Here is a 27,854-nt window from a genome sequence, read left to right as displayed (position 1 = left end):
AGTGCTAAAAAAATAATATATTTTCTGTGTTTGTGAATTGTGTGCGCAGTAGCCGCACGTGCATCAACAAAGTAGTGCCAAGCGTGCGCCTGTGTCATAAGTAAAGGGCCAGCTGGCTTGACCGTTAAAGGGTGCTGTAACCCCCGAAAGTACACTCCAGTCCAAACCAAAAAAAAATTATTTTCTGTGTTTGTGAATTGTGTGCGCAGTAGCCGCACGTGCATCAACAAAGTAGTGCCAAGCGTGCGCCTGTGTCATAAGTAAAGGGCCGGCTGGCTTGACCGTTAAGGGTGCTGTAACCCCCGAAAGTACACTCCAGTCCAAACCAAAAAAAAAATTATTTTCTGTGTTTGTGAATTGTGTGCGCAGTAGCCGCACGTGCATCAACAAAGTAGTGCCAAGCGTGCGCCTGTGTCATAAGTAAAGGGCCGGCTGGCTTGATCGTTAAGGGTGCTGTAACCCCCGAAAGTACACTCCAGTCCAAACCAAAAAAAAAATTATTTTCTGTGTTTGTGAATTGTGTGCGCAGTAGCCGCACGTGCATCAACAAAGTAGTGCCAAACGTGCGCCTGTGTCATAAGTAAAGGGCCGGCTGGCTTGACCGTTAAGGGTGCTGTAACCCCCGAAAGTACACTCCAGTCCAAACCAAAAAAAAAATTATTTTCTGTGTTTGTGAATTGTGTGCGCAGTAGCCGCACGTGCATCAACAAAGTAGTGCCAAACGTGCGCCTGTGTCATAAGTAAAGGGCCGGCTGGCTTGACCGTTAAGGGTGCTGTAACCCCCGAAAGTACACTCCAGTCCAAACCCCCAAAAAAATTATTTTCTGTGTTTGTGAATTGTGTGCGCAGTAGCCGCACGTGCATCAACAAAGTAGTGCCAAGCGTGCGCCTGTGTCATAAGTAAAGGGCCGGCTGGCTTGACCGTTAAGGGTGCTGTAACCCCCGAAAGTACACTCCAGTCCAAACCAAAAAAAAAATTATTTTCTGTGTTTGTGAATTGTGTGCGCAGTAGCCGCACGTGCATCAACAAAGTAGTGCCAAGCGTGCGCCTGTGTCATAAGTAAAGGGCCGGCTGGCTTGACCGTTAAGGGTGCTGTAACCCCCGAAAGTACACTCCAGTCCAAACCTAAAAAAAAATTATTTTCTGTGTTTGTGAATTGTGTGCGCAGTAGCCGCACGTGCATCAACAAAGTAGTGCCAAGCGTGCGCCTGTGTCATAAGTAAAGGGCCAGCTGGCTTGACCGTTAAAGGGTGCTGTAACCCCCGAAAGTACACTCCAGTCCAAACCTAAAAAAAAATTATTTTCTGTGTTTGTGAATTGTGTGCGCAGTAGCCGCACGTGCATCAACAAAGTAGTGCCAAGCGTGCGCCTGTGTCATAAGTAAAGGGCCGGCTGGCTTGACCGTTAAAGGGTGCTGTAACCTCCGAAAGTACACTCCAGTCCAAACCAAAAAAAAATTATTTTCTGTGTTTGTGAATTGTGTGCGCAGTAGCCGCACGTGCATCAACAAAGTAGTGCCAAGCGTGCGCCTGTGTCATAAGTAAAGGGCCGGCTGGCTTGACCGTTAAGGGTGCTGTAACCCCCGAAAGTACACTCCAGTCCAAACCTAAAAAAAAATTATTTTCTGTGTTTGTGAATTGTGTGCGCAGTAGCCGCACGTGCATCAACAAAGTAGTGCCAAGAGTGCGCCTGTGTCATAAGTAAAGGGCCGGCTGGCTTGACCGTTAAAGGGTGCTGTAACCCCCGAAAGTACACTCCAGTCCAAACCAAAAAAAAATTATTTTCTGTGTTTGTGAATTGTGTGCGCAGTAGCCGCACGTGCATCAACAAAGTAGTGCCAAGCGTGCGCCTGTGTCATAAGTAAAGGGCCGGCTGGCTTGACCGTTAAAGGGTGCTGTAACCCCCGAAAGTACACTCCAGTCCAAACCAAAAAAAAATTATTTTCTGTGTTTGTGAATTGTGTGCGCAGTAGCCGCACGTGCATCAACAAAGTAGTGCCAAGAGTGCGCCTGTGTCATAAGTAAAGGGCCGGCTGGCTTGACCGTTAAAGGGTGCTGTAACCCACAAAGTACACTCCAGTCCAAACCAAAAAAAAAATTATTTTCTGTGTTTAGCCGCACGTATATATCAAATCGATATAACATAAATGGAGGACCAAACTTTCTCCGATAAAAATAAAATAGAGAAAGATCAAGAACCACTTCCTCCTAGTGCTGAAGCTGCTGCCACTAGTCATGACATAGACGATAACATGCCATCAACGTCGTCTGCCAAGGCCGATGCCCAATGTCATAGTAGAGGGCACATACAATCCCAAATGGCAAAGTTCAGGAAAATGACCTTGAAAAAGACATTTAAATCAGCTGAAGAGAAACGTAAACTTGCCAATATGCCATTTACGACACGGAGTGGCAAGGAACGGCTAAGGTCGATCCCTAGTATGTTCATGACTAGTGGTTCAGCTTCACATGACGATGGAAGCACTCCTCCCACTAAAAAAATCAAAAGAGTTAAGCTGGCAAAAGCACAGCGAAGAACTGTGCTTTCTAAGAAGATATCACAAATCCCCAAGGAGAGTCCAAGTGTGGTGGTGGTTGCGATGCCTGACCTTCCCAGCACTGGACGGGAAGAGGTGGCTCTTTCCACCATTTGCACGCCCCCTGCAAGTGCTGAAAGGAGCACCCACAGTCCACTTGCTGATATGCAAATTGAAGATGTCACTGTTGAAGTACAACAGGATGAGGATACTGGTGTAGCTGGCGCTGAGGAGGAAGTTGGCGAGGAGGATTCTGATGGTGATGTGGTTTGTTTAAATCAGGCTCCGGGGGAGACAGTTGTTGTCCGTGGGATGAAAAAGCCCATCACGGTCATGCCTGGGCAGAAGACCAAACATTCCACCTCTTTGGTCTGGCAATATTTCTATCCAAATCCGGACAACAACTGTCTTGCCATATGTACCATATGTAAAGGTGAAATAAGTAGGGGTAGGGACGTCAACCACCTAGGAACATCCTCCCTTATACGGCACCTGCAGCGCGTTCATAAAAAGTTACTGTCAAGTTCAGAAACTTTGGCTCAGACCGTAAGCAGTCCAGGGACACCTAAATCCCGTTGTCCTGTTGTATCCAAGCGCCTGCAAACCACACCGTCAACTCCCTCCTCGTCAATTTCCTCCTTAGTCAGGATCGGAAGTAGTCCTGCAGGCCATATCACTGGCATGACTGACTCTCCTATCCGGGATTCCTCCGGAGGATCCTGCATTGCTACGCCTACTGCTGCCGCTGCTGCTGTTGCTGCTGCTGCTGGGAGTCGTTCATCATCCCAGAGAGGAAGTAGGAACACCACTACTTTTACTAAACAATTGACCCTCCAACAGTCCTTAGCGAGGAGGATGAAGTACGACAGCAGTCATCCTGAAGCAAAACGTATAACTGAGGCCTTGACTGCTATGTTGGTGTTAGACGTGCGTCCGGTATCCGCCATTAGTGCAGTGGGATTTAGACAATTGATGGAGGTAGTGTGTCCCCGGTTCCAAATCCCGTCTAGATTCCACTTCACTAGGCAGGCGATACCGAGACTGTACAGAAACGTCAGAAAAAGTGTCCTCAGTGTCCTGAAAAATGCCGTTGTACACAATGTCCACTTAACCACGGACATGTGGACAAGTGGAACAGGGCAGACTAAGGACTATATGACTGTGACAGCCCACTGGGTAGATGTATCACCTTACGCAGCAACAGCAGCAGCGTCACCAGTAGCAGCATCTCAGAAACGCCAGCTCGTTACAAGGCAGGCTACGCTGTGTATCACCGGTTTCAGTAAGAGGCACACCGCCGACAACCTCTTAGAGAAACTGAGGGAAATCATCGCCCAGTGGCTTACCCCACTTAGACTCTCCTGGGGATTTGTGATATCTGACAACGCCACCAATATTGTGCGGGCATTACATCTGGGCAAATTCCAGCACGTCCCATGTTTTGCTCACACAATAAACTTGGTGGTGCAGAATTTTCTGAAAAGCGACAGGGGCGTGCAGGAGACGCTTTGGGTGGCCCGAAAAATTTCTGGCCACTTTCGCCATTCAGCGACTGCGTGCCGAAGACTGGAGCGCCAGCAAACACTCTTGAACCTGCCCCGCCATCACCTGAAGCAAGAGGTTGTGACGCGGTGGAACTCAACCCTCTATATGCTTCAGAGGATGGAGGAGCAGCAAAAGGCCATACAAGCCTATACATCCACCTATGACATAGGCAAAGGAGGGGGTATGCACCTGACTCAAGCGCAGTGGAGAATGATTTCCGTGTTGTGCAAGGTTCTTCAGCCCTTCGAACTTGCCACACGTGAAGTCAGTTCAGACACTGCCAGCTTGAGTCAGGTCATTCCCCTCATCAGGCTTTTGCAGAAGCAGCTGGAGAAAGTGAAGGAGGAGCTAAGACGGAGCGATTCCGCTCGGCATGTGGGACTTGTGGATGAAGCCCTTCATTCGCTTTGCCAGGATTCCAGGGTGGTCAATCTGTTGAAATCAGACCACTACATTTTGGCCACCGTGCTCGATCCTAGGTTTAAAGCCTATGTGGTGTCTCTCTTTCCGGCCGACACAAGCCTGCAGAGGTGCAAAGACCTGCTGGTGAACACACTGTCAGCTGAAGCGGAACGTGACACGTCAACGGCTCCTTCTTCATTTTCTCCCGCAACTGGGGCTGCCAGGAAAAAACGTAGGTATCCTAAGCAACCCGCTGGCGGTGATGCAGGGCAGGCAGGACCAAGTTTGGACATCTGGTCCGGACTGAAGGACCTGGCAACAATTTCTGACATGTCTACTGTCACTGCATATGATACTGTCACCATTGACAGAATGGTGGAGGATTACATCGGTGACAGCATCCAAGTAGGCATGTCAGACAGTCCATACCTGTACTGGCAGGAAAAAGAGGCAATTTGGAGGCCCCTGTACAAACTGGCTCTATTTTACCTGAGTTGCCCCCCCTCCAGTGTGTACTCCGAAAGAGTGTTTAGTGCAGCCGAGAACCTTGTCAGCGAAAGGCGTAGGAGGTTGCTTCCACAGAATGTGGAGAAGATGATGTTCATCAAAATGAATTATCAGCTCTTCCAGGGAGACCAGCCTCCAGAACGTACAGAGGGACCTGTGGTGGTGGATTCAAGTGGGGACGAGTTAATACTTTGTGAGGATGAGGATGTACACACTGAAGAGGGTGAGGAATCGGTGGATGAGGAGGATGAGGATGACATCTTGCCTCCGTAGAGCCAGTTTGTGCAGGGACACATTAATTGCCAGCTTGTTTTGTGGGGGCCCAAACGAACCAATCATTTCAGCCACAGTTGTGTGGCAGACCCTGGCGCTGAAATTATTGATTTGTTAAAGTGTGCATGTCCTGTTTATACAACATAAGGGTGGGTGGGAGGGCCCAAGGACAATTCCATCTTGCACCTCTTTTTTTCTTTGCATTATGTACAGTTTGGGGCCTAGTTTTTCTAACTGCCATCCTGTCTGCCACTGCAGTGTCACTCCTAGATGGGTCACGTGTTTGTGCCGCCCACTCGTGTCGCTTAGCATAGTCATCCAGCTACCTCGGTGCAACCTTTTGGACATAAAAACACTATTGTGAGGTGTGAGGTGTTCAGAATAGACTGGAAATGAGTGGAAATTAAGGTTATTGAGGTTAATAATAGCATAGGAGCAGAAAAACCTACAAATTCTGTGATTTTAGCTGTTTTTATGCTTTTTTTCAAAAAAATACAGATCCAAAACACAAAACCCAGAACCCAAAACACGGAAGGGTGGTTTTGGCAAAACCAATCCAGATCCAAAACACGAAGAAAGATCCAGATCCAAAACCAAAACACAAAACACGAAAAGTGGCCGGTGCACACCCCTATTACATATCCTTAGGTGTGCTTTTGTTGTGCACCTAGGCCATTAATACAGGGAGGCTTGTGACTGTCTATGTGCATATATTATGTCAGAGGTTCCCAAACTCTGCCATTACAGTCCAGGTTTAAGGATATTCATGCTTGAGCACAGGTGACTTCATTAGTACCTCAGTCAATTTGATTTAATCATCTGGACTCAAGCATGGATAGCCTTAAAAAAACTAGGACTATAATGGCGGTTTGGGAAACTCTGTATTATGTTATTGATGATTTGAGCCACTAAATAAAAGTCCTGGGTTACTCAGGTGATAGTTAATCTAATAAGTAATAGTGCTAAATATTGTAGAGATGTTTCTGTAAATTGACTAAACACCATTGTACCTGTCACAAATTACTGTTGCCCGTACTTACCATATATGCATCTTACTTTGCAGCAGAGTTTATTGAACAGTTCTCCAATCTGATCTCCTTCACACTGAGCTCCAGGTGGTGCCCTGAGGTTGAGAAGCTTATTACTTCATTGTGTCAGAATGGAAAAATGCAGGAAGTCTGTATATCCAACTTTACATTATGTAACAAGGAGATAATGCATCTGGGTAAGATACTCTGAGTTCTAGTCCTTACTATTCGGCTATGTACACATGGAAGGTTATTTACTCACCTGACTCAAAGATGCAAGCACATGCTGAAACCACTACAAACAATTAGCATCTTGGTTTTGTCTGTCTAGTGCAGGTTGGACAATAGATCATACTTACCGAGTTTATGCCTCTTCTCCCTGGGAGCTCAGGGAGGAGATGCTCCTGACAGCTGATGGGGGTGGGGCTGGTCTGTTCCCATTATTAGGCTCTGTGGACCTTATTCAGAGGCGGCCGTACGGTCTACGACCGCACGGCCGCCTCGATGTTTTGCCAGTGCACATGCGCCCGAGGGAGCCGGCTCCCTCGTGCGCATGCGTGAGACCCGCTATGACCGACAGTGCCGGTCGTAGCGGGTCTCTTTCCAAAGGGGGCGAGCTGTCGATGTTGATTGACAGCGCGCCTCGTTTGGAAGGCGGGCCGGGGGGTGGCAGCCCAAAAGGAGGCGTTCCCATGGGAACGCCTGCCGTTTGGGGGAGGCCCCACTGACATCACTAGTGATGTCAGTGGAGAGCTTCCGGCTCTGACAGAGCCAGAAGCTCTCCGGGGCTTACGACAAGTGAGACCCTACCCTAGGGTCTCGTCGTAAGCCCCGATGGTCGCCATGGTCTATGACCATGGCGACCATCACCCGAGCGGTCGTTAGAGCTGTGGGTGTTAACCCACAGCCTAACGACCGCAACAGAGGCGGGCGGTCAGAATGCAAGTGGCCGCCCAGTTTCTGAGCGACCGCTTGCATCCTCCGACTGCCTCTGAATGAGGCCCTGTCTCCTTACAGCATAATACAGTGATTTGCATTGTCACCGCCCAAAAATGCCAATCTCACGGAAAGTGTGATCAGTCAATGGACTGATCAACCCGTATGCAGGAGCGATCTCCATCCATGTGCGTATGCTGGATGTGGCATATGTGCAGTCGCCGGTTTCTTACTTTGGCACATACATGTGTATCTGTGAGATCCATCCACATTTCCACGTCCGGCTCAGAATCAGGCAGATTATTTTACCAGCTAATACAGAGAAATGTATGATTAAAAACTTTATTATGACAGTAGTTTGTTCATATATGTTTATGTGCTGTTGTAACCAGCAATATGCAGTTAGGACCATTAGATCTTTAAAAATATGATACAGGAAACATAATAATAATAATAATAATAATAATCCCACGATTTGCGGGATTATTCTTCCCATAGTGCCCACTTCACTAGGAAGTGGGCAAGATGCGGGAGGGCTGCCTACTCTTCAAGGTGTGCGGGGGAATGCCCGCAATTCAGGAGAATTCCGCAACTACTGGGGGAGTAGGCAGGTATGCTGCTGTTACTGCTCCTGTACAGGGGGCACAGAAGTAAATGCACATGTTCACCTATAGCTATAAGTTGTACACATAATTGAGGTTGGACAGCCCCTATAGTACGTTTAGAGGTCTACTTACTAAGTAGTGTTAGGAGACAGAGTGAAAAAGTGATAAGGTGCCAGCCAATCAGGTCCCAACTGTCATTTTTCAAACACAGCCTGTGAGATGACAGTTGGGAGCTGATTGGCTGGCACCTTATCACTTTCTTATTACTTTTCACTCTGTCTCCTAACACTGCTTAGTAAATAGACCCCTTAGTGTCTTAGCCATTATCAGTGCGCACTCACAACAGCCCTATACTTCAGTCAAAAGATTCTCCTGAAAATAAGCGTATATACACACAACTCTGTATAGCCCTCAATTCTGTTGATGCATTCTCATTAACTGTACATTTCCTATGTAAGAACGCCCCCTTATTTCCCAGTTACACCCATTCAGTTGCAAGTTTAGATGTGCCTGAGATGAGTACAATTCTGCATCACACATAGTTGCGTGTACATGGTTCTGCGGCATGCGTGGTGCAGAAACACAAAATGTGCAGCGCAAACAGACTCGTGGTCAACTGCACATCAACCCCGCAGTACCTCTAGACAAATGTTTCCCAAACTCGATCCTCATGGCACACTAACAGTCCAGGGTTTAGTGATATCCATGATTGAGCACAGATGGTTAAATCAAAATAACTGAGGTACTAATTCAGACACTTGTGCTCAAGTCTGGCTATCCTTAAAACCTGGACTGTTATACCTCTTTTAGACACAATTTCCCCCAAAAAACTGCTTTTACCTGGTATTTCAGTGCCAGGTCACTTTGCCAGTCCCAGCCTGAAGCCCCTTTCAGGCAGAAAAGCAAATTACCGGGTCAAGCATTTCTACCTGGTAATTTGCTGATCAACACAGGTGTCTGAAAGGGTCAACCCGGGAATTTCGATCCTGGTTGATCCATTTATACCCCTTTTACACCGGAGCTAAAACCCGGGTTATTGCAGGGTTAACCCAGGAAGCTCCCTGGTGTAAAAGGGGAGAGGGTTGGATCACCGGGTCGAGTGACCCGGCAATCCAACCCAGGTAAATATCAGGGTTTAACACGGGTGTAGCCCATAAAACCCTGCTGTGAGAACAGCGCACTCTGGGTCACGATGACCTGGAGTGCGCTGCTAGCCGGCCGATTGGTCTGGCTTCAGTGGCGCTTGGAGATGACGTCATCTCCAAGCGACCACTTTCACGCCGGGAAAGCCGGGTCTATGCAGACCCGACTCCGGTGTGAGCGGCGCCGACTCAGGGAATATCCTGAGTCTGTGCCAGCTAAATTCCGGGTCTGATCCGGAAAGGAACTCTGTTCTAACTCCGGGTCAGACCCGGAATTTTGGTGGAAAAGGGGTATTCAACAGAAAAGGTCCCATGATGATCAGCAAATTACTGGGTAAAAGTGTTTTTCAGGTAATTTGCTTTTCTATCTGAAAGGGGGTATTAGTGTGCCTAATGGTGTGACTATGGTTGTGAACCCCTGCTCTGGACACTTCAAACAAATCCACAAAAGCAGTCCATAGGGGTGTTTGTAGTTTATTGAAAAATTTTATTGAAATGAGCTATTAAATATTATTCTCTATCATTAGTAGTTCCAGTATCAATTACAGTATAAGCATATGTAAAAAATAATCGCAATTTAGAAAATTACATTTTTAAAAATGTATACACTTTTTGTTGGATAAAATGTATATTTTTTTGTGCTATTTGGGTCTGCAAACAAAGTACAAATTTGACTATTTTGCATGTTTTAAATGTATGACATAATACTTATTTTGCTCTCACTGTTTATCTTTTGTCCTTTTTCCTTTTTAAAAAAAAAAAAAAAATCCTTCTAGCTTCGGCATTACCGTCTCTTAAAAATCTCAAAGTTTTGGAGATCGAATTTAACTATTCGGTGAAAGTTGAAGCAACGAAAAAATTTGGTATGAATATATTTATTATTTTTTCAGTGCATTTACTACTAGAAGATACATATTCTGTGGTCATGCTAGGAGATTCATTATGGTGGGTCTAATATTGTACAGCATAGACGTGTTTGTTAAAAGAATACTGCAAAAATTATTCCACTCAAATACAAAAACAACCAAAAATATTCCAGAAATTGGATAAACTTAGTGCCTAGCCCTAACCCTCCCCTAGTGCAGCGGTTTACAACAGTTGCAAAGTGTGCCACAGTAATGTGTGGTCCGGGCTGCCGCTGAGCTCTTCTTGGAGGCTCAGGCGCGCCCGGGCCGTCACCTGCATAGACATGGCAGCGTGACATCACAGGTCATGTACGCCGCGTTGCCTCCTGCAAGCCTGCCCTGCCTGCGCTAGTGACCGAGCCAGCGCTTCCTACCTGCCCCGTGCCAGTGACCGAGAAAGCGCTTCCTGCCCTCCTTGTGCCAGTGACCGAGCCAGCGCTTCCAGCCAGGGGGGCCGGTGAGCCAATCTGCTTTTTTTTTTTTCAGTTGGGGAGCAATGTGTTTTTTTTTCTGTGGGGACCAATGTGATTGTTTTGTTTCTGTAGGCACCAATGTGTTTGCTTTTCTGTGGGGGCCAATGTGATTGTTTTATTCCTGCGGGGGCCAATGTAGTGTGTTTTATTCCTGCTGGGGCCAATGTAGTGTGTTTTATTCCTGCTGGGGCCAATGTAGTGTGTTTTATTCCTGCGGGGGTCAATGTAGTGTGTTTTTTTCCTGCGGGGGTCAATGTAGTGTGTTTTATTCCTGCGGGGGCCAATGTAGTGTATTTTATTCCTGCTGGGGCCAATGTATGTGTGTTTTATTCCTGCTGGGGCCAATGTATGTGTGTTTTATTCCTGCTGGGGCCAATGTAGTGTGTTTTATTCCTTCTGGGGCCAATGTAGTGTGTTTTATTCCTGCTGGAGCCAATGTAGTGTGTTTTATTCCTGCTGGGGCCAATGTAGTGTGTTTTATTCCTGCTGGGGCCAATGTAGTATGTTTTATTCCTGCTGGGGCCAATGTACAGTAGTATGTTTTATTCCTGCTGGGGCCAATGTACAGTAGTATGTTTTATTCCTGCGGGGGTCAATGTACAGTAGTATGTTTTATTCCTGCTGGGGCCAATGTACAGTAGTATGTTTTATTCCTGCTGGGGCCAATGTACAGTAGTATGTTTTATTCCTGCTGGGGCCAATGTACAGTAGTATGTTTTATTCCTGCGGGGGTCAATGTACAGTAGTATGTTTTATTCCTGCTGGGGCCAATGTACAGTAGTATGTATTATTCCTGCTGGGGCCAATGTACAGTAGTATGTTTTATTCCTGCTGGGGCCAATGTACAGTAGTATGTTTTATTCCTGCTGGGGCCAATGTACAGTAGTATGTTTTATTCCTGCTGGGGCCAATGTACAGTAGTATGTTTTATTCCTGCTGGGGCCAATGTACAGTAGTATGTATTATTCCTGCTGGGGCCAATGTACAGTAGTATGTTTTATTCCTGCGGGGGTCAATGTAGTGTGTTTTATTCCTGCGGGGGCCAGTGTGTTTTTTCATAGGTCGCGCACGCCATATCGCCAGATGGTGTGCCTTGGCAATTCTAAAATCTTGTGTAGTGTGCCTTGAATTAAAAAAAGGTTGAAAATCACTGCCCTAGTGCCTAACCCTAACCCTCTCCCTAACCCCGCTACTTACCTTTCGGATGCCGGAGGGCCGGTATGTTGGCATTCTGACCGTCAGTATCCCCTTTGTCGGGATACCGTATGTATCCCCTATGCCATATCACTGCTACCTGTACATACATATTTTTTGCACAGACTGTAAGCATAAATGCAATGGTGCTAGTGGGATGTATGTATAACAGAGGTGGTGACACAGGGGTACTAGGGATCTCTGTAGTGCTGAGGAGTCTCCCTTATTGGAGACACTCAGGAGCACGTTCTTCACTCTGGGATGCTGGAAAAGAAGATGCGCAGAGAACTGCACATGCACAATAGCACACTTGTCAGGTCGAAGGTTTTCAGAGAGATCTACAACTATCCTTCCATTTCCGACCACAAAAGCAGCCCCCATAGATTTCTATGAAGGCTATTTAATTGCATATAAAGAGATATTTTGTATAAAATGCCTCTTAGTATATAAAAAGAAACAATCTGAAGTTATGAGGGCTGGACAGATTTTATTTTTTATTTTTTTGTACTCAGTTTTTGGTTTATATTATTTAAGTTTATTATTTCTATCAGGACACTCTATTATTATTATTATTATTATTATTATTAGTATCCTTTATTTATATGGCGCCACAAGGGTTCCGCAGCTCCTTACACAGTACATTAACAAATAAGCACACAAGAAAACAGAATTTAACAGTACAAACAATACAGGACAGATACATGATTTATACATTGCTGCATAACACTTATATAAGCAGCATGGTGTCTGTAACCAAGGGTTGGGTGCTGTTGTAAATTAGAGTATAATTAAGTGAAGGATGAGCACATGAGGGAAGAGGGCCCTGCTCGTGAGAGCTTACATTCTAGAGGGGAGGGGGCAGACAAACATGGATGACACAGATGGGCTGGATACAAGGGTCACAGTAATCTAACATCTATGGAAAGGTTAGTCTAAACTTAAGAGGAGAAAAAAAAAAACAATGAGTACAGAAAACTTGCACCAACCCTCATGATTTGGGGCCACAACCAAAGACCATTGGAGAGGTCATCTTGCTGCGTGGATTGGTAAGGTATAGTTGGAGTGGATAAGCAGATTGCATGGAGAGATTAGTCAATTCTGACCACCTAACAGCCTACAATATTGTTTTCATCAAGTTTAGGCTAAAAGATTGCACCGAGCTAGCTGGACTATGCTAAGCAACAGCAGTGGGCAGCACAAACACGTGGCAGTTTAACTTCAAACATGGCATATCTGAAGTGACACCACAGGATAACAGTTTAATAAACTATACGACCCTATAGCAAGAATGTTTTCATTAATCAAGAACTAGATCAAAGGCAGTACAGGGAAATGGAGGTGGAGTATGTACAGTATGTAGCGGAAGGCAGGTAAAGAAAGGAATGATTGATTAGTTAATTAATTTAATTTAATTGTTTTACTACCTAACAAAATTATGAGGAGAGGAGGAGGGGTAGTATGGCCAGCAGGTCAGCCTCCTAATATTTGTATTCTCTTTAACCCTTGTCAGGAATCCTAGGCTATTAACATTGTATTATTATTAGAGATGTGCGGGTTTGGATTGCTGGAATCTGATCACACCCGAACTTAGGGGTTATGAGTCGAAAAAAGCAAGGGCTTGGGTTTGTCCGCCAGACTCTGATCCATAAACGAGGCAAAAGTCATCCTCCTGGCGTCAGATCATGTGTTTTGGATATGATAAAAGTCCTTCCCTCATGGTTCGAGGGCCATTTCACACAGGATGTCGTAGGGTTAGGGTGTATGGGGCAGGCTATAGTGTGACTGTGGGCTACTGTATGTCACACTCAGAGTGTCATCATCTTCAGTGAAGGGCTGTGGACTGCAGCACTGTGCCACACTGAGCAAGCCACTGAGGGGAGCACGGGGCCAGGCACAACTGTTCAGTGCTCCTGGTGGCCCAATACGACCAGGGCCGGTGCAAGGTTTCTTGGCACCTTAGGCATTTCTTCAACCTTGCTCCCTCCTCCCCCTCTCAGATAGCTACACAAACCCTTATGCAGTGCCCCCAGTAGTGCCCCTTATACAGTGCCCTAGTAGTGGTCCCCCTATGCAGTGCCCCAGGTAGTGGTCCCCCATGCAGTGCCCCTTATATAATGCACCTAGTAGTCTCCCTTATATAGTTCCCCCAGTACTAACCCCCCGTTGCAGTGCCCCCAGTAGTGGTCCCCCCGATGCAGTGCTCCCAGTAGTAGTAGTGCCCCCAGTAGTAGTCCCCCACCTATGCAGTGCCCCAGCAGTAATTCCCACCTATGCAGTGCCCCCAGCAGTAACCCCACCTATGCAGTGCCCCCAACAGTAACCCCACCTATGCAGTGCCTCTAGTAGTAGTCCTCCCAGCAGTGCCCCCAGCAGTAGTCGTCCTCCCAGCAATGCCCTCAGTAGTAGTTCACCCAGCAGAGCACCAGTGGTAGTCCCCCCCAGCAGTGCCCCAGTGGTAGTCCCCCCCAGCAGTAGTCCCCCCCCCCCCCCCCCCCCCCCCAGTAGTAGTCCACCCCCCCAGCAGTACCCCCAGCAGTGATCCCAGGTCCAGACAGACACACACGTAAAAAAACAAACAAAAAAACCCCTCCAATTACCTTAATCCCTGCTCTGGTGTCCGCTCCTCTGTCTCCCCGGGGTGGCCCACTCTGCATGATGGGAGAGACGTAATGACGTCTTTCCCATCACCCACTGCGGGAGCCGGAAAATGGAGCTCATGAGTGAGCTCCAGCCCGGCTCCAGCAGTGGGCGCAGCAGCCGATGAGAGTCTTGTCTGTCTCTCTTCGGCTGCTAAAACAAACACACAGCTGCCGGTGGCGGCGGCTGTGTGTTTGTTACTAGTAGTGTAGTGCGGGCTGCACTTATGTGCGGTACGCACTACACATTATTCCAGAGGTGCCCTGCAGTGGCCGGCGCTCTTAGGCAGCTGCCTAAGTTTGCCTAGTGGTAGCGCCAGCCCTGAAGAACGACCCTAATCATGTATATGCACAGCAGATGCCATTTTCAGTTGTATCTTCTGCACCTTGTATGGGATAGATGTAAGTGCTATTGAAAGAGATGAGGCTGCTATCATGGTCAGAGCTCTGGTGTATGCAGTGGCGTAACTAAGGGGGGTCGTGCAGGGCGTGTGCCCTGGGCGCCGTCTTAGTTAGCCAGTGTAGTGCCGACCGCAGTGAGTTCGGTCAGCACTACACATTATACACAGGACCAGCGCTAGACTGGAGCAGTGGCCGGAGCCGGAGCATGGATTCAGGTAAGTGTATTTTTTCTATTTTTTTTCTTGTATTTGTCTGCACTAATCGGAGGGAGGACTACTACTACTACTACTACTGGGCTGGGGGCATTGCATCTGGAGGGGAGACCTCTACTGGGGACACTACTGGGGGGGGGAACTACTACTACTACTGGGGGCACTGCAATGGGAGGGGGGACCTCTACTGGGGACTACTCCTGGGGGGGTACTACTACTGGGGGGACTATATAAGGGGCTTACTACTAGGGGCACTACAATGGGGGGACCACTACTGGGGGCACTACATTGGGAGGACCTGGACCACTACAGGGGGCACTCTATAAGGGGCACTGGATAGGGGTGATCACTACTGGGGCCCTGCATAAGGGGCACCACTACTGGGGGCACTGCATAGGGAGGACTACTACTGGGGGCATTATATAAAGGGCACTGCATAGGGGGTACCACTACTGGGGGGCACTGCATGGGAGGGAGTATTATTGGGGGGCACTGCAATGGGAGGGGGGACCTCTACTGGGTACTACTAATGGGGGGACTATATAAGGGGCCAAACTACTAGGGGCACTGCGCTGGGGGCACTACATTGGGGGACCTGGACCACTACAGGGGGCACTGTATAAGGGGAACTGGATAGGGGTGATCACTACTGGGGGCCTGCATAAGGGGCACCACTACTGGGGGAACTGCATAGGGGGGGACTACTACTGGGGGCATTATATAAAGGGCACTGCATAGGGGGGTACCAATACTGGGGGGCACTGCATGGGGGTGGAGTACTACTGGGGCACTATATAAGGGGCACTGCATAAGGGGGACCACTACTGGGGGCACTATAAAAGGGGCACTGCATAAGGGGGGCACTGTATAAAGGGGAATTGGATAGGGGTGATCACTACTGGGGGCCTGTGTAAGGGGCACCACTACTGGGGGCACTGCATAGGGGGGGACTACTACTGGGGGCATTATATAATGGGCACTACATAGGGAGTACCAATACTGGGGGCACTGCATGGGGGTGGAGTACTACTGGGGCACTATATAAGGGGCACTGCATAAGGGGGACCACTACTGGGGGCACTATAAAAGGGGCACTGCATAAGGGGGGGCACTGTATATAAGGGGGAACTATTGGGGGGCTGCATAAGGGGGGACTACTACTGGGGGCACTTTACAAGGGGCACTACTAGGGGTCTGCAGTAGAGGGACCACTACTAGGGACATTGCATACTGGGGGTACAGCATAAGGGGCACTACTGGGGTTAAGGTGCATATGGAAAGGAATGTTCAGAGTGACGAGAAAGGGGTGTGTCAAGCTTGACACGCACCATCTTTAATTGACCACGCCCTTGTGACCACGCCCATTTCCCCCACACTCACCTTCGACGTGCGCACATAGGGTAGGGGGGGGGATCCATTTTTACATTTGCCCTGGGCTCCAAATACCCTAGTCACGCCACTGGGTGTATGCATTCATAAATAGATGCGTATGACTCTCAATAGAGGTGTACAGTCACATTAGTATTACATTCACTAAAGGCATCTCGAATTTCGATTGCATTATGTGTGAAATATAATCAGACCCATTTTTGTCTATCTGTTGATCCATCTGTCTGTGAATGTTACTGTGATTGAAGTGGCGGTATGGTAAGTGAATGGAATTTGATAGTATTACAATAGAAGCAATGTGATAAGCATCTGTGCAGGTTGCCTAGGAGACACAGCAGCTTTTCTTCTAACCTAGGTTCTCTCATTCACTGCAGATCATTCATTAGAACTAGCCTGGAATTCAGACTCCACTCCATTACCCAGCCTTTAAGTTACTGCCTTGCAATTTCCCCTGTGACAGTTTCTATCTGTGCTCCTGATTGTTTTAGTGTTTTAATTCTTGGTTCTGACTTCAGCTTCTCCTCAGGCTGTGATCCTGTTCTGCACTTCTGATCCTCAAAGTGTTCTTGACCATTCTTTTGCCTCTTTAGCCCTCGATATTAAGTTTTCTGTTTTTGTTTTACATTTTTTGTCTAAACTTGGTATTATGTATGTTACTGTATTTTACACCTCTTGCCAGAGGTTGATTACCTTACCCTGTAGCAGTAGCAATGTTGTTGTTTGTTGTTGTTATGTTGTGATGCTGCAGAACCTCTTGCCAGAGGTTCTTGTATCCTTTTTCATTTACTGTATTTGTAACAATAATAGTGAACTTTGCCTGTGGTTGTATTTGTATTGTTTATTTGTTCAACCAGATTTGCATCCCTTTTATCCTGCAGAATTACACTAACCATAAATAAGCCATTATCACCCAAACTGAAATCCTGGAGTCATCTAAGTACCAATAGAAATACCTGGCTTTAATGGAAAGGTAGCTGTGAAGAGTCTAAGAGGAGGGGGTATTTATCAATTGATAAAATCGTGAGATATAAAGTACTAATCAATCAGCTCTAACTTATACATACTGTGTTTGAAAAATGACAGTTAGTAGCTGATTAGTTGGCACTTTGTCTCACAATTTTATCTCCATCCAAGCTTTGATAAATATCCCCCTTAGAGAGGAACGTCTGGCACAATATGCATCCAAGAAATCTTCAAGCAACACATTAAGTACCTCTCCCAGGGGCCTATTCATCAACACTAAAATAACGTTTTTAAGGACATTTTCCTTAAATAACCTTATTTTGGTATTCATGAACAGACTTAGCACAGGAGATATCACAGATATCTCCTTGCTAAGTTCCCCTGCGTTAATTTCCACACTCCCCATACATTAGTACATTAGTATGGGGATGTGGAAATTGTGGTATTCATCAAATTCCGAAATTATGAATTTTCGGAGTTTGATGCAGTTACTATTCGCCACTGTGAGGTGGCGAATAGCAGAATCGACTTACCTGTATCCGCGTGTGCAGGTTCCCCGACGAGTCCCTCCGACGCTCTGCTCCGTCCTCAGGCTTCGGAGGCTGGTCTGTCATGTTTTCTCCCCAGCAGAGCACAAGAAAGTTTAGAAAAAGAAAAAAAATTTTTTTTTTTTCTTTCTAATCTGTCATGTGGTCTGCTGGGAAACCACATGACAGACCAGCAGGAGGGAGCCGGAGGCTGCTGCCGCGGACAGGTAAGTCGGGGGTGGTGGAGGTAAGCGGAGGGGGGGAGGGGGGTCGGGGGGGTACACAAACTTACCGCATCTGTAGGCAGTGCTGCGCATGCGCTGGTTTTACAGATGTAACAGCGCATGCGCAGCACTGTTTCCAGATGCGATAAGGTAGTGTAGAGAGGGAAAAGTATCTATTTCCCGAAAAGCTGTCATCGCAAAAATGACAGCTTTTCGGAATAGATACTTATGGAGAGGTGGAATGATGAATTCCACTTATAATTAGGTAGAACTCCATGAGAGTTCTAAAGCTAATTATCACCAGAGAATTTTTAGGTTTAATGAATAGGCCCCCAGTCCTGCCATTTCCATCTCAAAAATATTTCCAAGATCAGAGCTTTTTTCACCATGGATGCAACTAAGACCCTCATCCTCTCTCTGAGCATCTCCAGTTTGGACTACTGTAGCCTCCTCTGGCTTCCCAGAATCCCACCTCTTATCACTCCAATCTGTCCTCAATGCTGCTGCTTGGCTCATCTTCCTCTCCAAACATTCTACATCTGCCTTCCCTCTCCTACAAGCCCTACACTGGGCTCCCCTACTCCTTCAGAACTCAGGGGGTCATTCAGACCCGCTCGCGAGCGCAGGACGCTCGCAAGCGGGTCGATGTTGCCCCACTGCGCATGCGCACGACGGAGGGAGCTCCGTCGTGCGCGAGACCCGGATAGTGACAGGCTCTCCGTCGCTCCGGGTCTCGCACCAAAGGGGGGCGTGCTGTCAATGTTGATTGACAGCACGCCCCCTTTGGTGGGCGTGCCGGGGGCGTGGCTGTCAGACGGAGGCGTTCCCATGGGAACGCCTACCGCCTGAAGCCGGCCCCACTGACATCACTAGTGATGTCAGTGGGAGTGATTTTGGCTCTGATAGAGCCAAAATCACTCCAGGGCTTGCGGCAGCGAGACCCTACCGCAGGGTCTCCGTCGCAAGCCCGATGGTCGCGATGGTAACCCACAGTTATGCGAGCGTCCATAAGGCCGCTCCATTTTCAGGGAGGAGGGACCTGATTCAGAGCGAGCGCTCTGGTGAGAGCGTTCGGCTCTAAATCAGGCCCTCAGTTCAAGGTTCTTACACTCACTTACAAAGCCATCACTCAATCCTCTCTCTTTTACATCTGACTTAATCTCCCTTTACACTTCTGCCTGCCCACTTCGCTCAACATATGCAAGCTGCCTTTCCTGCCATCTGGTTACTTCCTCCCACTCCACATCTCTACATATCTTAAAAAGGGTTCTCAAGACTCACTACTTCATCAAAGCTTTCCAGCTCTCATCATAACCCGCTGCTCCATTCTCCTTCCTCATTTTCTACCCTATCTGTGTCACCCCTGTCTGTCTGTCCCTCCCTTTTAGAATGTAAGCTCTCATGAGCAGGACCCTCTTCCCTCATGTGCTTCTCCTACCCTTACTCATACGATCATCTACTCCTTACTCCCCACAACACAAGGGCACCTAACATCCCGATCGAGCGGATGCCGGGCGCCGCGAGCGGACAGCCGCTGGGGGGAGGGTTAGGTTTAGGGCACCCGGGGGGGACTTAGGGTTAGTCACCCCCCCGGGAGGGTTAGGGATAGGCTAAGGGGAGGGAGGGTTAGGGTTAGGCACCCCCGGGGAGGACTTAGGTTTAGGCAGCGGGGAAGGGGGGGGTTAGGGTTAGGCACAGGGGGGGAGGTTAGGGTTAGGCACCTCTAAGGAGGGTTAGGATTAGGGGGGTTAGGTTAGGGGATACTTACCTTACCACGATCGGGATTTCCAGCGCTATCGGGCTTCCGCTGCCGGGCTCTGCTGTTTTGTCAGGCTGCCGCTGCCGGGATTCGAACTCCCGGCCATGCGGCAGCCGGGATATCATACCGATTCCTAAATAAGAACATCCTTATTGCATGCACTGGAAGAGACAGCAGAACGCCCCTATTCTCTCCCCCCCCACGCTCTATCACCAACATTGACATTATCTCATTATATTCCATACCAAGGGTCTCAGTGCAATTGACTTAGTGTGTGAATTCAGTGGTTATTGATATATAACCTGACAGTGCACATTAGCACTCACTGTTCCAATTTTTGTACATGTTTTCAAATGTTGTTGTTTTAGTTTATGTCTGCAACTAAATTGTACGATTTGTAAGCACTTATTAAGTATAACTATATTTGTACTTACTATCACAGTCTGTTGCTATTAGCCCATCATTCTATGGTTGCAAACCATATATACAAAAGGTTTAGCGCTGAATGTTCTATTCGTTGTATTCATGTCATTTATAAGGCTAACGAACCCTTGAACTGCCATATAAATAAAGAATAATAATAATGTTAATAAATAAAAAAAAACAGCACTTATTGCAAAGTCTTCCACTTACTTGACATGAAGCCATGGGATGATGAACTGGATATGGCAAATCTAGAAGAATGTGTTAGGAGTGAAACTTATGGATCTGGTTCTAAAGCCTTATGAGGTTATTATTGGGATTTATAACAAGCAGTAGGAAAAGTGGGTAAGTGTGTGTGTGTGTGTGTGTGTGTGTGTTTTAATTTAATTGACTATTCTGCATTTTTATTTGCTATTCAATATTTCCTGTGCCCCTGAATATTTGATCCTCAGCCGAAGCGCTACCATCACTCAAGCTCCTGGAAGAATTTAGTTTCCCAGGTGGACCTGCAGTAACGGAAACAGTGACATGTTTTATACAGCAGTTGCAGTATATGCCCAACCTCAGGAAGATAATTATCAACCATAATTTACTGAGTGACAGCAGCCTGCTGGAGTTTGGTAAGTGTTGTGATATGTCACTGACTGTATAGTGACTAGAAGGTAATCATAGGGGAAGAAGCAGTTACAAAACTTCAGTTTAATTTTTGCTTAAACTGTTTAAACATAGCATTGATTTAAATCATATAGGACAGTATTTAATAACAGCTTTTTATATAGAGCTACCATATTGCATTGTTTTACTACTGGGAACACAATAGCAAAACAATACTGGGTGTTAACTAATGTAGCCCATCAGCAATCAATTACGGCAATTCTCTATTCTGCCGATGCCTGGGTCAGATCATCGGCAAATTCAACATGTTGGACAATCTTGATTCACTGATTCTGACCCAAAAATTATTTCAATGAGCGAGTCGGATTTTTAACATGTTGCATTTTGCTGATCGGCTGAGAAATCGCTGATCATTGGAGTTGGGATCGGCATCGGGGAAATTGCCCGAGATGTATGGACCGCAAAACCAACAAAAAGGTAAGAGGGCCCTGCTCGCTATCTTACAATCTTTAGGGAAAAAGGAATTTGATGCATTAGGTTAAGTGCTAAATATAGAAAATACTTAGTGGGTTGTATGACCTACTTATACAGCAACGCTGGCAGCAATTTTGTCCTGGAATCAGTGGGTTGTTTGAGCATTCCAATCGTAATGACACAGCGGAAAGGTGAGTATCAGCCGCAGGGGGTTGGGACACTTATGTTTAGGTTTAGGGGCCCTGGGGGACATTAGCGTTAGGTTGCGGGAGGGGGGAGGTTAGGGTTAGGCTCTGGGTAGGGGGGTTAAATTCAGGCACCACCTGGGGAGTTTAGGGTTAGGCACTAAGGGGGGAGGGTTAGGTTTAGGCAATTACCAGGGAGGTTAGGGTGCAGGGTAGGGAGGGTTAGTATTAAGGTACAGTACTCACCATTCCACTGTCGGGATTTGAACCTTCGGGATGCCGCTGTCAGTGTACTGACAGCAGGCATCCCGTCCATCGGTATTTCATACCGATGCCGGGTAAATACTAGCTGCTTCTGCATGTAGCCCACAAATGCCAGACATCTTTATTATTACACTGCAATTAAGATTTCAGTTTGGACACACCCCTCCCAAATCTACATCTCTTTGAACATGTTAAATCTGCCCCCCCCTGCAGTGCAGCATGGCTTTACCAAGGTGCACAGCTACTTGCTATTCCCAAATCTGAATCAGGCCCATTGTTTGCAAAATTGGGGAATATCCTGCAAAAACTTTTTTTCTTGATAAATAGACCCCTTAAACCTATGTTACTTTGACATTGGGTACCATTGTGCAACAGGATTCCACTAGTTGGTGACAGCCTATGGTACGATGAAGTCCATGACAATTATATATCAAATTTACAAAAAAAAGTATTTTATTTAGATTATATTCCTGCTTTATTATTTTTATAACTTCTTATTCTTTAAAACATGTGATTTCTTTTTCAGCAAAAGTGTGTGCAGATGGCCATTTAAAATATCTACAGAATTTAAATCTTGACAACAATCTCAACGTCACACAGACTGGATGGAGAGATTTCTTCCAAGTTTTAGATAATCTGCCAAAATTGAAAGAACTAAATTTTTCAAGAGTGTATTCTCATCAATTTAAAACAGACCCTGTAACTCTGATTGCCTTAGTTCAGTGTGTGTTCAGGCTGCATAGCTTGACTTTGCTAGTCATGTTTGGATGGCTGCTGGACAACAAAGATATTGAAATGTTTAATGCAATGAAATCAAAACATCCACAGGCAAAGAGCTTAAGGCTTATGTGGCAATGGATACTACCGTTTCCTTCAATTGTCACAGAATAAAAAATAAATTTTCTCCACCTTGTCATAGTGCCTGTACGTATAAACTTTGCCTTCTTATAAGACCTTTATGTTTTTGTATATTAGTATTTTAAAGAGAACATGTTGTCCACATACAGCAGAAGAAATTATTTTATGTGTTTACAGTATGTTATGTGACCATGCCCTTTCTGTATTAAGCTAATGCTTGCCAGCACTTCTTCCGCTTGTCCAGAATACATAATGAGGTGCAAGTCAACGTTACTCAAAAACACTTACACGTGCAATACGTTAATGTAAATCTTCAACAAAATAAATTGTGTGTCTCCAATTCTATATAAGCTCCTTTTTTTGATATATTAATCTGCCTGGGCTGCGTCTTTTCAGAACCATTGAAGATCTGCAAGTGTACAGTATCTTTTGTTCGTACCAAAAATAAACAGAGTCTTCTTTATTGGGACATACGTTTCTGTACTGAATTATTTCTATGACAGTTTTGGATGTCCCACTGGGATAGTTTCACCATGGAGATATGGATAAGATAGGGCTTGAAGTGACTAGGCATGTTGAATATAATGACAATGATGAAATGATTACTTAACTTTAGTAGTTATATAGCTCCTTGTCTCAATTGCTTACTTATAATTTTCTCACTATTTCATATATACATTTTGTATGCAATATATTTGATATTCAAGTGTTTGTCCTGGTTCTGGTGACATATATTATTGTTGTTGACAGAGTAATTCTAACTTTTTTTTTTAATTGAGTAATATTTTATTAATTTTTCAAAAACAGCAAAAAAATAAACAAAAACACACCTATTATCAAATATTATATCAGACATAAAATGTAGTTATTCTGGAACCATAACTTCTCTAACAATTAACATATTTCATGAGTCTAATGGGAGTGAGGTATGTTCTATGTAAAATGCACATCTGTATTTGCTGGAATCTGATTGCATTAGTTGATCTCTAGGGGATTCCATCACAGTACTCCATGGTCTTCACAATGATGGGCATTTAAAAGAAAACCATGTATATGTGAGAGTGTTCTACACAAACTAAGGATCATTAAAAAATGTTTAATAGGTGATTCTACTATATGTGGAGGAGAGTCCAAAAATTTATTAGATCGAGCATGTCTCAAATGAAGGTGCTTTGTACAATATATGACTTCCCCCAGTTTATTTTTAAGCCAGAATAAATACCATATGTATGTATCACCTGAAGAAGTACCGGCATAGGGCATAGAGATGGTATAATCTGAAAGAAAAATCAGTAAATCATCATCATATAAAGCCACATTGTCCATAATATCCCTAATTCTAAGGCCTACTATATCAGGGTGGGATCTTAGAATACATGCCATCGGTTGGATTGCCAAAGCAAATAGGATCAGAGATCCCCTGTCTCGTTCCCCTAGATCAGGGGAATGAAGATGAAACATACCAATAAACCAAAATTCGTGCACTAGGAGCCGTGTATAGCAGTTGGACCCACCTAATAAAACCTGAACCTATCCCAAAGGCACACATGACCTCCCATAAGAAGGTCCACTTCACAAAGTCAAATGCTTTATTGGCATCCAGAGAAACTGAAGTAGATTTCCCAGGCATAAACCCTATCTGATCTGGATGGATTATGGTAGTGATAACTTTATTACGTCTAATAGAGAGGATTTTTGCTAGAATGTTAGTGTCCAAGAGATGGGCCTATAGGATTCTGGCAATTCCCCATGATCGGGTTTTGGGAGAACTACTATTACTGCCTCGGACATGGAGATTATTTTCTTCATAAAACGCATTAAATACTTCCAGTAATCTTGGGGTGAATACTTGCATATGCTTTTTATATACTGCTGCAGGGATGTTATCAGGGGGGAACTAAGGGGCCCGGGGCTGCGGGCAGCAGATGCTGTTCCAGCTGGCGGGCCCCATAGCAGCCACCCAGCCCCAGCTCCAAGTCCCCTGTAGCCTGGCCCGGGCAGCGCTGGGCTCTTCCAGGTGGCTCAGCTGTGGCCCAGGCCTGACCTTTAACCAATGCGGCAGTGTGATGTCATAGGTCACGTCGCCGCACGTAAGGCAAGCTGCAGTGGAGGGCTGTGGAAGGGGAAGATGATGGAATGGAACCTGGATACGGCAGGAGATGAAGAGGATATAGGAAATAGATGGGGGCTGGAGGAAGAAGGTGACACGGGCTGGGGCAGAGAAAGGTGAAGGGGGCTGGGGGCAGAAGGTGACTTGGGCTGGGACAGAGGAAGGTGATGGGGGCTGGGGATAGAAGATGATGCAGGGGAAGAGGAAAGTGATGGGGCTGGGGACAGAGGAAGCGGACATGGGCTGGGGGCAGAGAAAGGTGATGGGTCTCGGGACAGAGGAAGGGGCTGGGGGCTGAAGGTGACATGGGCTGGGGCAGAGGAAGGTGATGGGGCTGGGGATAGAGGAAGATGAAGGAGAAGAGGAAGGTGATGTGGCTGGGGACAGAGGAAGGTGACATGGGCTGGGGACGGGGGATGGGACTTGGGGCAGAGAAAGGTGATGGGGCTGGGGGCAGAGAAAGGTGATGGGGGCTTCTGGGCTGAGGATGGTGATGAGAGGCTGAATTTGAGGAAGATGATGAGTGCTGTGGATAGCTGACTGCAGACACCATCCCTCCTACCCCTGAGGCATCCACAGCACTGTCATCAAGAAGACCTTGCAAGAGACATCAGACAAGAAGAAGGTGAGAAGGTGGGGCCCCCAGAGATATTAGTGTACCGGGCCCCAGGATTTATGTTGCCAGCCCTGGATGGCTAGCTCAATTTATTCTATTGTAAGAGGAGCATCTAAAATGACCAGGCTTCTGTTGTGAGAGTAGATAAACCAACAGCCATAATATAGCCTAACAATGTATTATGATTGCAAGCTAACCTGGATGAGTATACATCACGAAAATGAGTTACAAAAACATCCACAATCTCAGGAGCTATGGTTACCAAGTTACCGTTAATATTCTGTCGTTTTGTGATAGTATTAGACGGTCTATCTGATTGTACTAAGTGATCCAAATAACTACCGGATCTATCAACATTAAAATTAGGGATGAGCGGGTTCGGATTTCTGAAATCCGACCCCCCCCTCCCCGATCCGAGCCGGGAACCGAGTCCGGCTCGGGTTTTCCCGCCTGACTCAGAACTGACATCGAGGCAAAACGTCATCATCCCGCCTTCCAGATCTCGCGGGTTTCGGATTCTATAAAAGGTCCCTGCGTCGGCGCCATTTCTCACTCCGGCTGTGGACAGTAAAGAGGGAGGGTGGGAGCTAGGGCTGGCTGGGCTGTGTTGTGCTGCTGTTGTCAATAGGGGCTGTGTCCACTCAGTCCATAGGGGCTGGCTGGGCTGTGTTGTGTTGCCGTCATAGGGGCTGGCTGGGCTGTGTTGTGCAGTCAGTTGTCCATAGGGGCTGTGTCCACTCCAAAGTCTATAGAGGCTGGCTGGACTGTGTTGTGCAGTGTCCCATAAAGACTGTAGTCCTAAAGGGGTGCTGTAGTGTTGTCCAGGGGGTGATCTGTCCATCAGGGGTGCTCCCCCAAAGTGCATCAACAAAGTAGCGCCAAGCGTGCGCCTGTGTCATAAGTAAAGGGCCGGCTGGCTTGTCCGTTAAAGGGTGCTGTAACCCCCAAAGTGCACTCCAAAAAAATTTTTTTTTACATTTTTTTTCTGTGTTTGTGAATTGTGTGTGCAGTAGCCACACGTGCATCAACAAAGTAGCGCCAAGCATGCGCCTGTGTCATAAATCAAGGGCCGGCTGGCTTGTCCGTTAAAGGGTGCTGTAACCCCCAAAGGGCAATCCAAAAAAAAAAAATATATTGTTTTCTATGTCTATGCGTGCGCCTGTGTCCGTTAAAGGGTGCTGTAACCCCCAAAGTGCACTCCAAAAAAATTTTTTTTTTTTTCTGTGAATTGTGTGCACTGTGGTTGCTCGTGCATCAACAAAGGAGCAGCGCCAAGCGTGCGCCTGTGTCCCATAAGTAAAGGGCCGGCTGGCTCATCTCTTAAAGGGTGGTGTAATGCCCAAAGTGCACTCCAAAAAAAAAATAAAATTATTTTCTGTGTTTATGAATTGTGTGCACTGTGGTTACACGTGCATCAACAAAGGAGCAGCGCCAAGCGTGCACCTGTGTCCCATAAGTCTGTTAAAGGGTGGTGTAACCCCTAAAGTGCACTCCAAAAAAAATAAACTATTCTTTTTTTTTCTGTTTGTGTGCGAAATGTATGCGCAGTAGCCGCACGTGCATCAACACTGTAGCAGCGCCAAGCGTTTGCCTGTGTCATAAGTCAAGGGCCAGTTTGGACATCTGGTCCGGACTGAAGGACGTGCCAACAATTTCTGACATGTCTACTGTCACTGCATATGATACTGTCACCACTGGCAGAATGGTGGAGGAGTACATTGGTGACAGCATCCAAGTAGGGATGTCAGACAGTCCATACCTGTACTGGCAGGAAAAAGAGGCAATTTGGAGGCCCCTGTACAAACTGGCTCTATTTTACCTGAGTTGCCCCCCCTCCAGTGTGTACTCCGAAAGAGTGTTTAGTGCAGCTGGGAACCTTGTCAGCGAAAGGCGTAGGAGGTTGCTTCCACAAAATGTGGAGAAGATGATGTTCATAAAAATTAATTATCAACTCTACCAGGGAGATCAGCCTCCAGAATGTACAGAGGGACCTGTGGTGGTGGATTCCAGCGGGGACGAATTAATACTCTGTGATGATGAGGATGTACACAACACTGAAGAGGGTGAAGAATCGGTGGATGAGGAGGATGAGGACAACATCTTGCCTCGGTAAAGCCAGTTTGTGTAGGGACAGATAATTGCCAGCTTGTTTTGTGGGGGTCCAAACGAACCAATAATTTCAGCCAGTCATGTGGCAGACCCTGGCGCTGAAATGATTTGTTTGTTAAAGTGTGCATGTCCTGTTTATACAACATAAGGGTGGGTGGGAGGGCCCAAGGACAATTCCATCTTGCACCTCTTTTTTTTCTTTGCATTATGTACTGTTTGGGGCCTAGTTTTTCAAACTGCCATCCTGTCTGCCACTGCAGTGTCACTCCTAGATGGGCCACGTGTTTGTGCCGCCCACTCGTGTCGCTTAGCATAGTCATCCAGCTACCTCGGTGCAACCTTTTGGACTAAAAACAATATTGTGAGGTGTTCAGAATAGACTGGAAATGAGTGGAAATTAAGGTTATTTAGGTTAATAATAGCATAGGAGCAGAAAAACCCACAAATTCTGTGATTTTAGCTGTTTTTATGCTTTTTTTTAAAAAGAATACAGATCCAAAACACAAAACCCAGAACCCAAAACACGGAAGGGTGGTTTTGG

General features: G+C 46.4%; 1 protein-coding gene across 2 annotated transcripts in view; it reads left to right on the top strand.

The window, feature by feature from the left end:
- The window catches only part of LOC148509031 (baculoviral IAP repeat-containing protein 1-like), a 109,128-nt gene extending 86,181 nt beyond the window's left edge, over positions 1 to 22,947 (top strand). For both annotated transcript variants that reach the window (XM_088443774.1, XM_088443773.1), the window contains 4 exons: positions 6,328 to 6,489; positions 9,752 to 9,838; positions 20,535 to 20,702; positions 22,147 to 22,947. In XM_088443774.1, coding sequence (XP_088299900.1) covers positions 6,328 to 6,489; positions 9,752 to 9,838; positions 20,535 to 20,702; positions 22,147 to 22,511 — 782 coding nt within the window. In that variant the 3' untranslated portion in view covers positions 22,512 to 22,947. The remainder of the gene's footprint in view (positions 1 to 6,327; positions 6,490 to 9,751; positions 9,839 to 20,534; positions 20,703 to 22,146) is intronic.
- Positions 22,948 to 27,854: the final 4,907 nt, after the last annotated feature.

This window comes from Taudactylus pleione, unplaced genomic scaffold (genome assembly GCF_031769625.1).
Source record: "Taudactylus pleione unplaced genomic scaffold, aTauple2 ptg000333l, whole genome shotgun sequence".
NCBI classification, from domain to species: Eukaryota; Metazoa; Chordata; class Amphibia; order Anura; family Myobatrachidae; genus Taudactylus; species Taudactylus pleione.
Note: the sequence above shows the minus strand (reverse complement) of the source record. Positions and strands in the feature narration are given on the sequence as shown.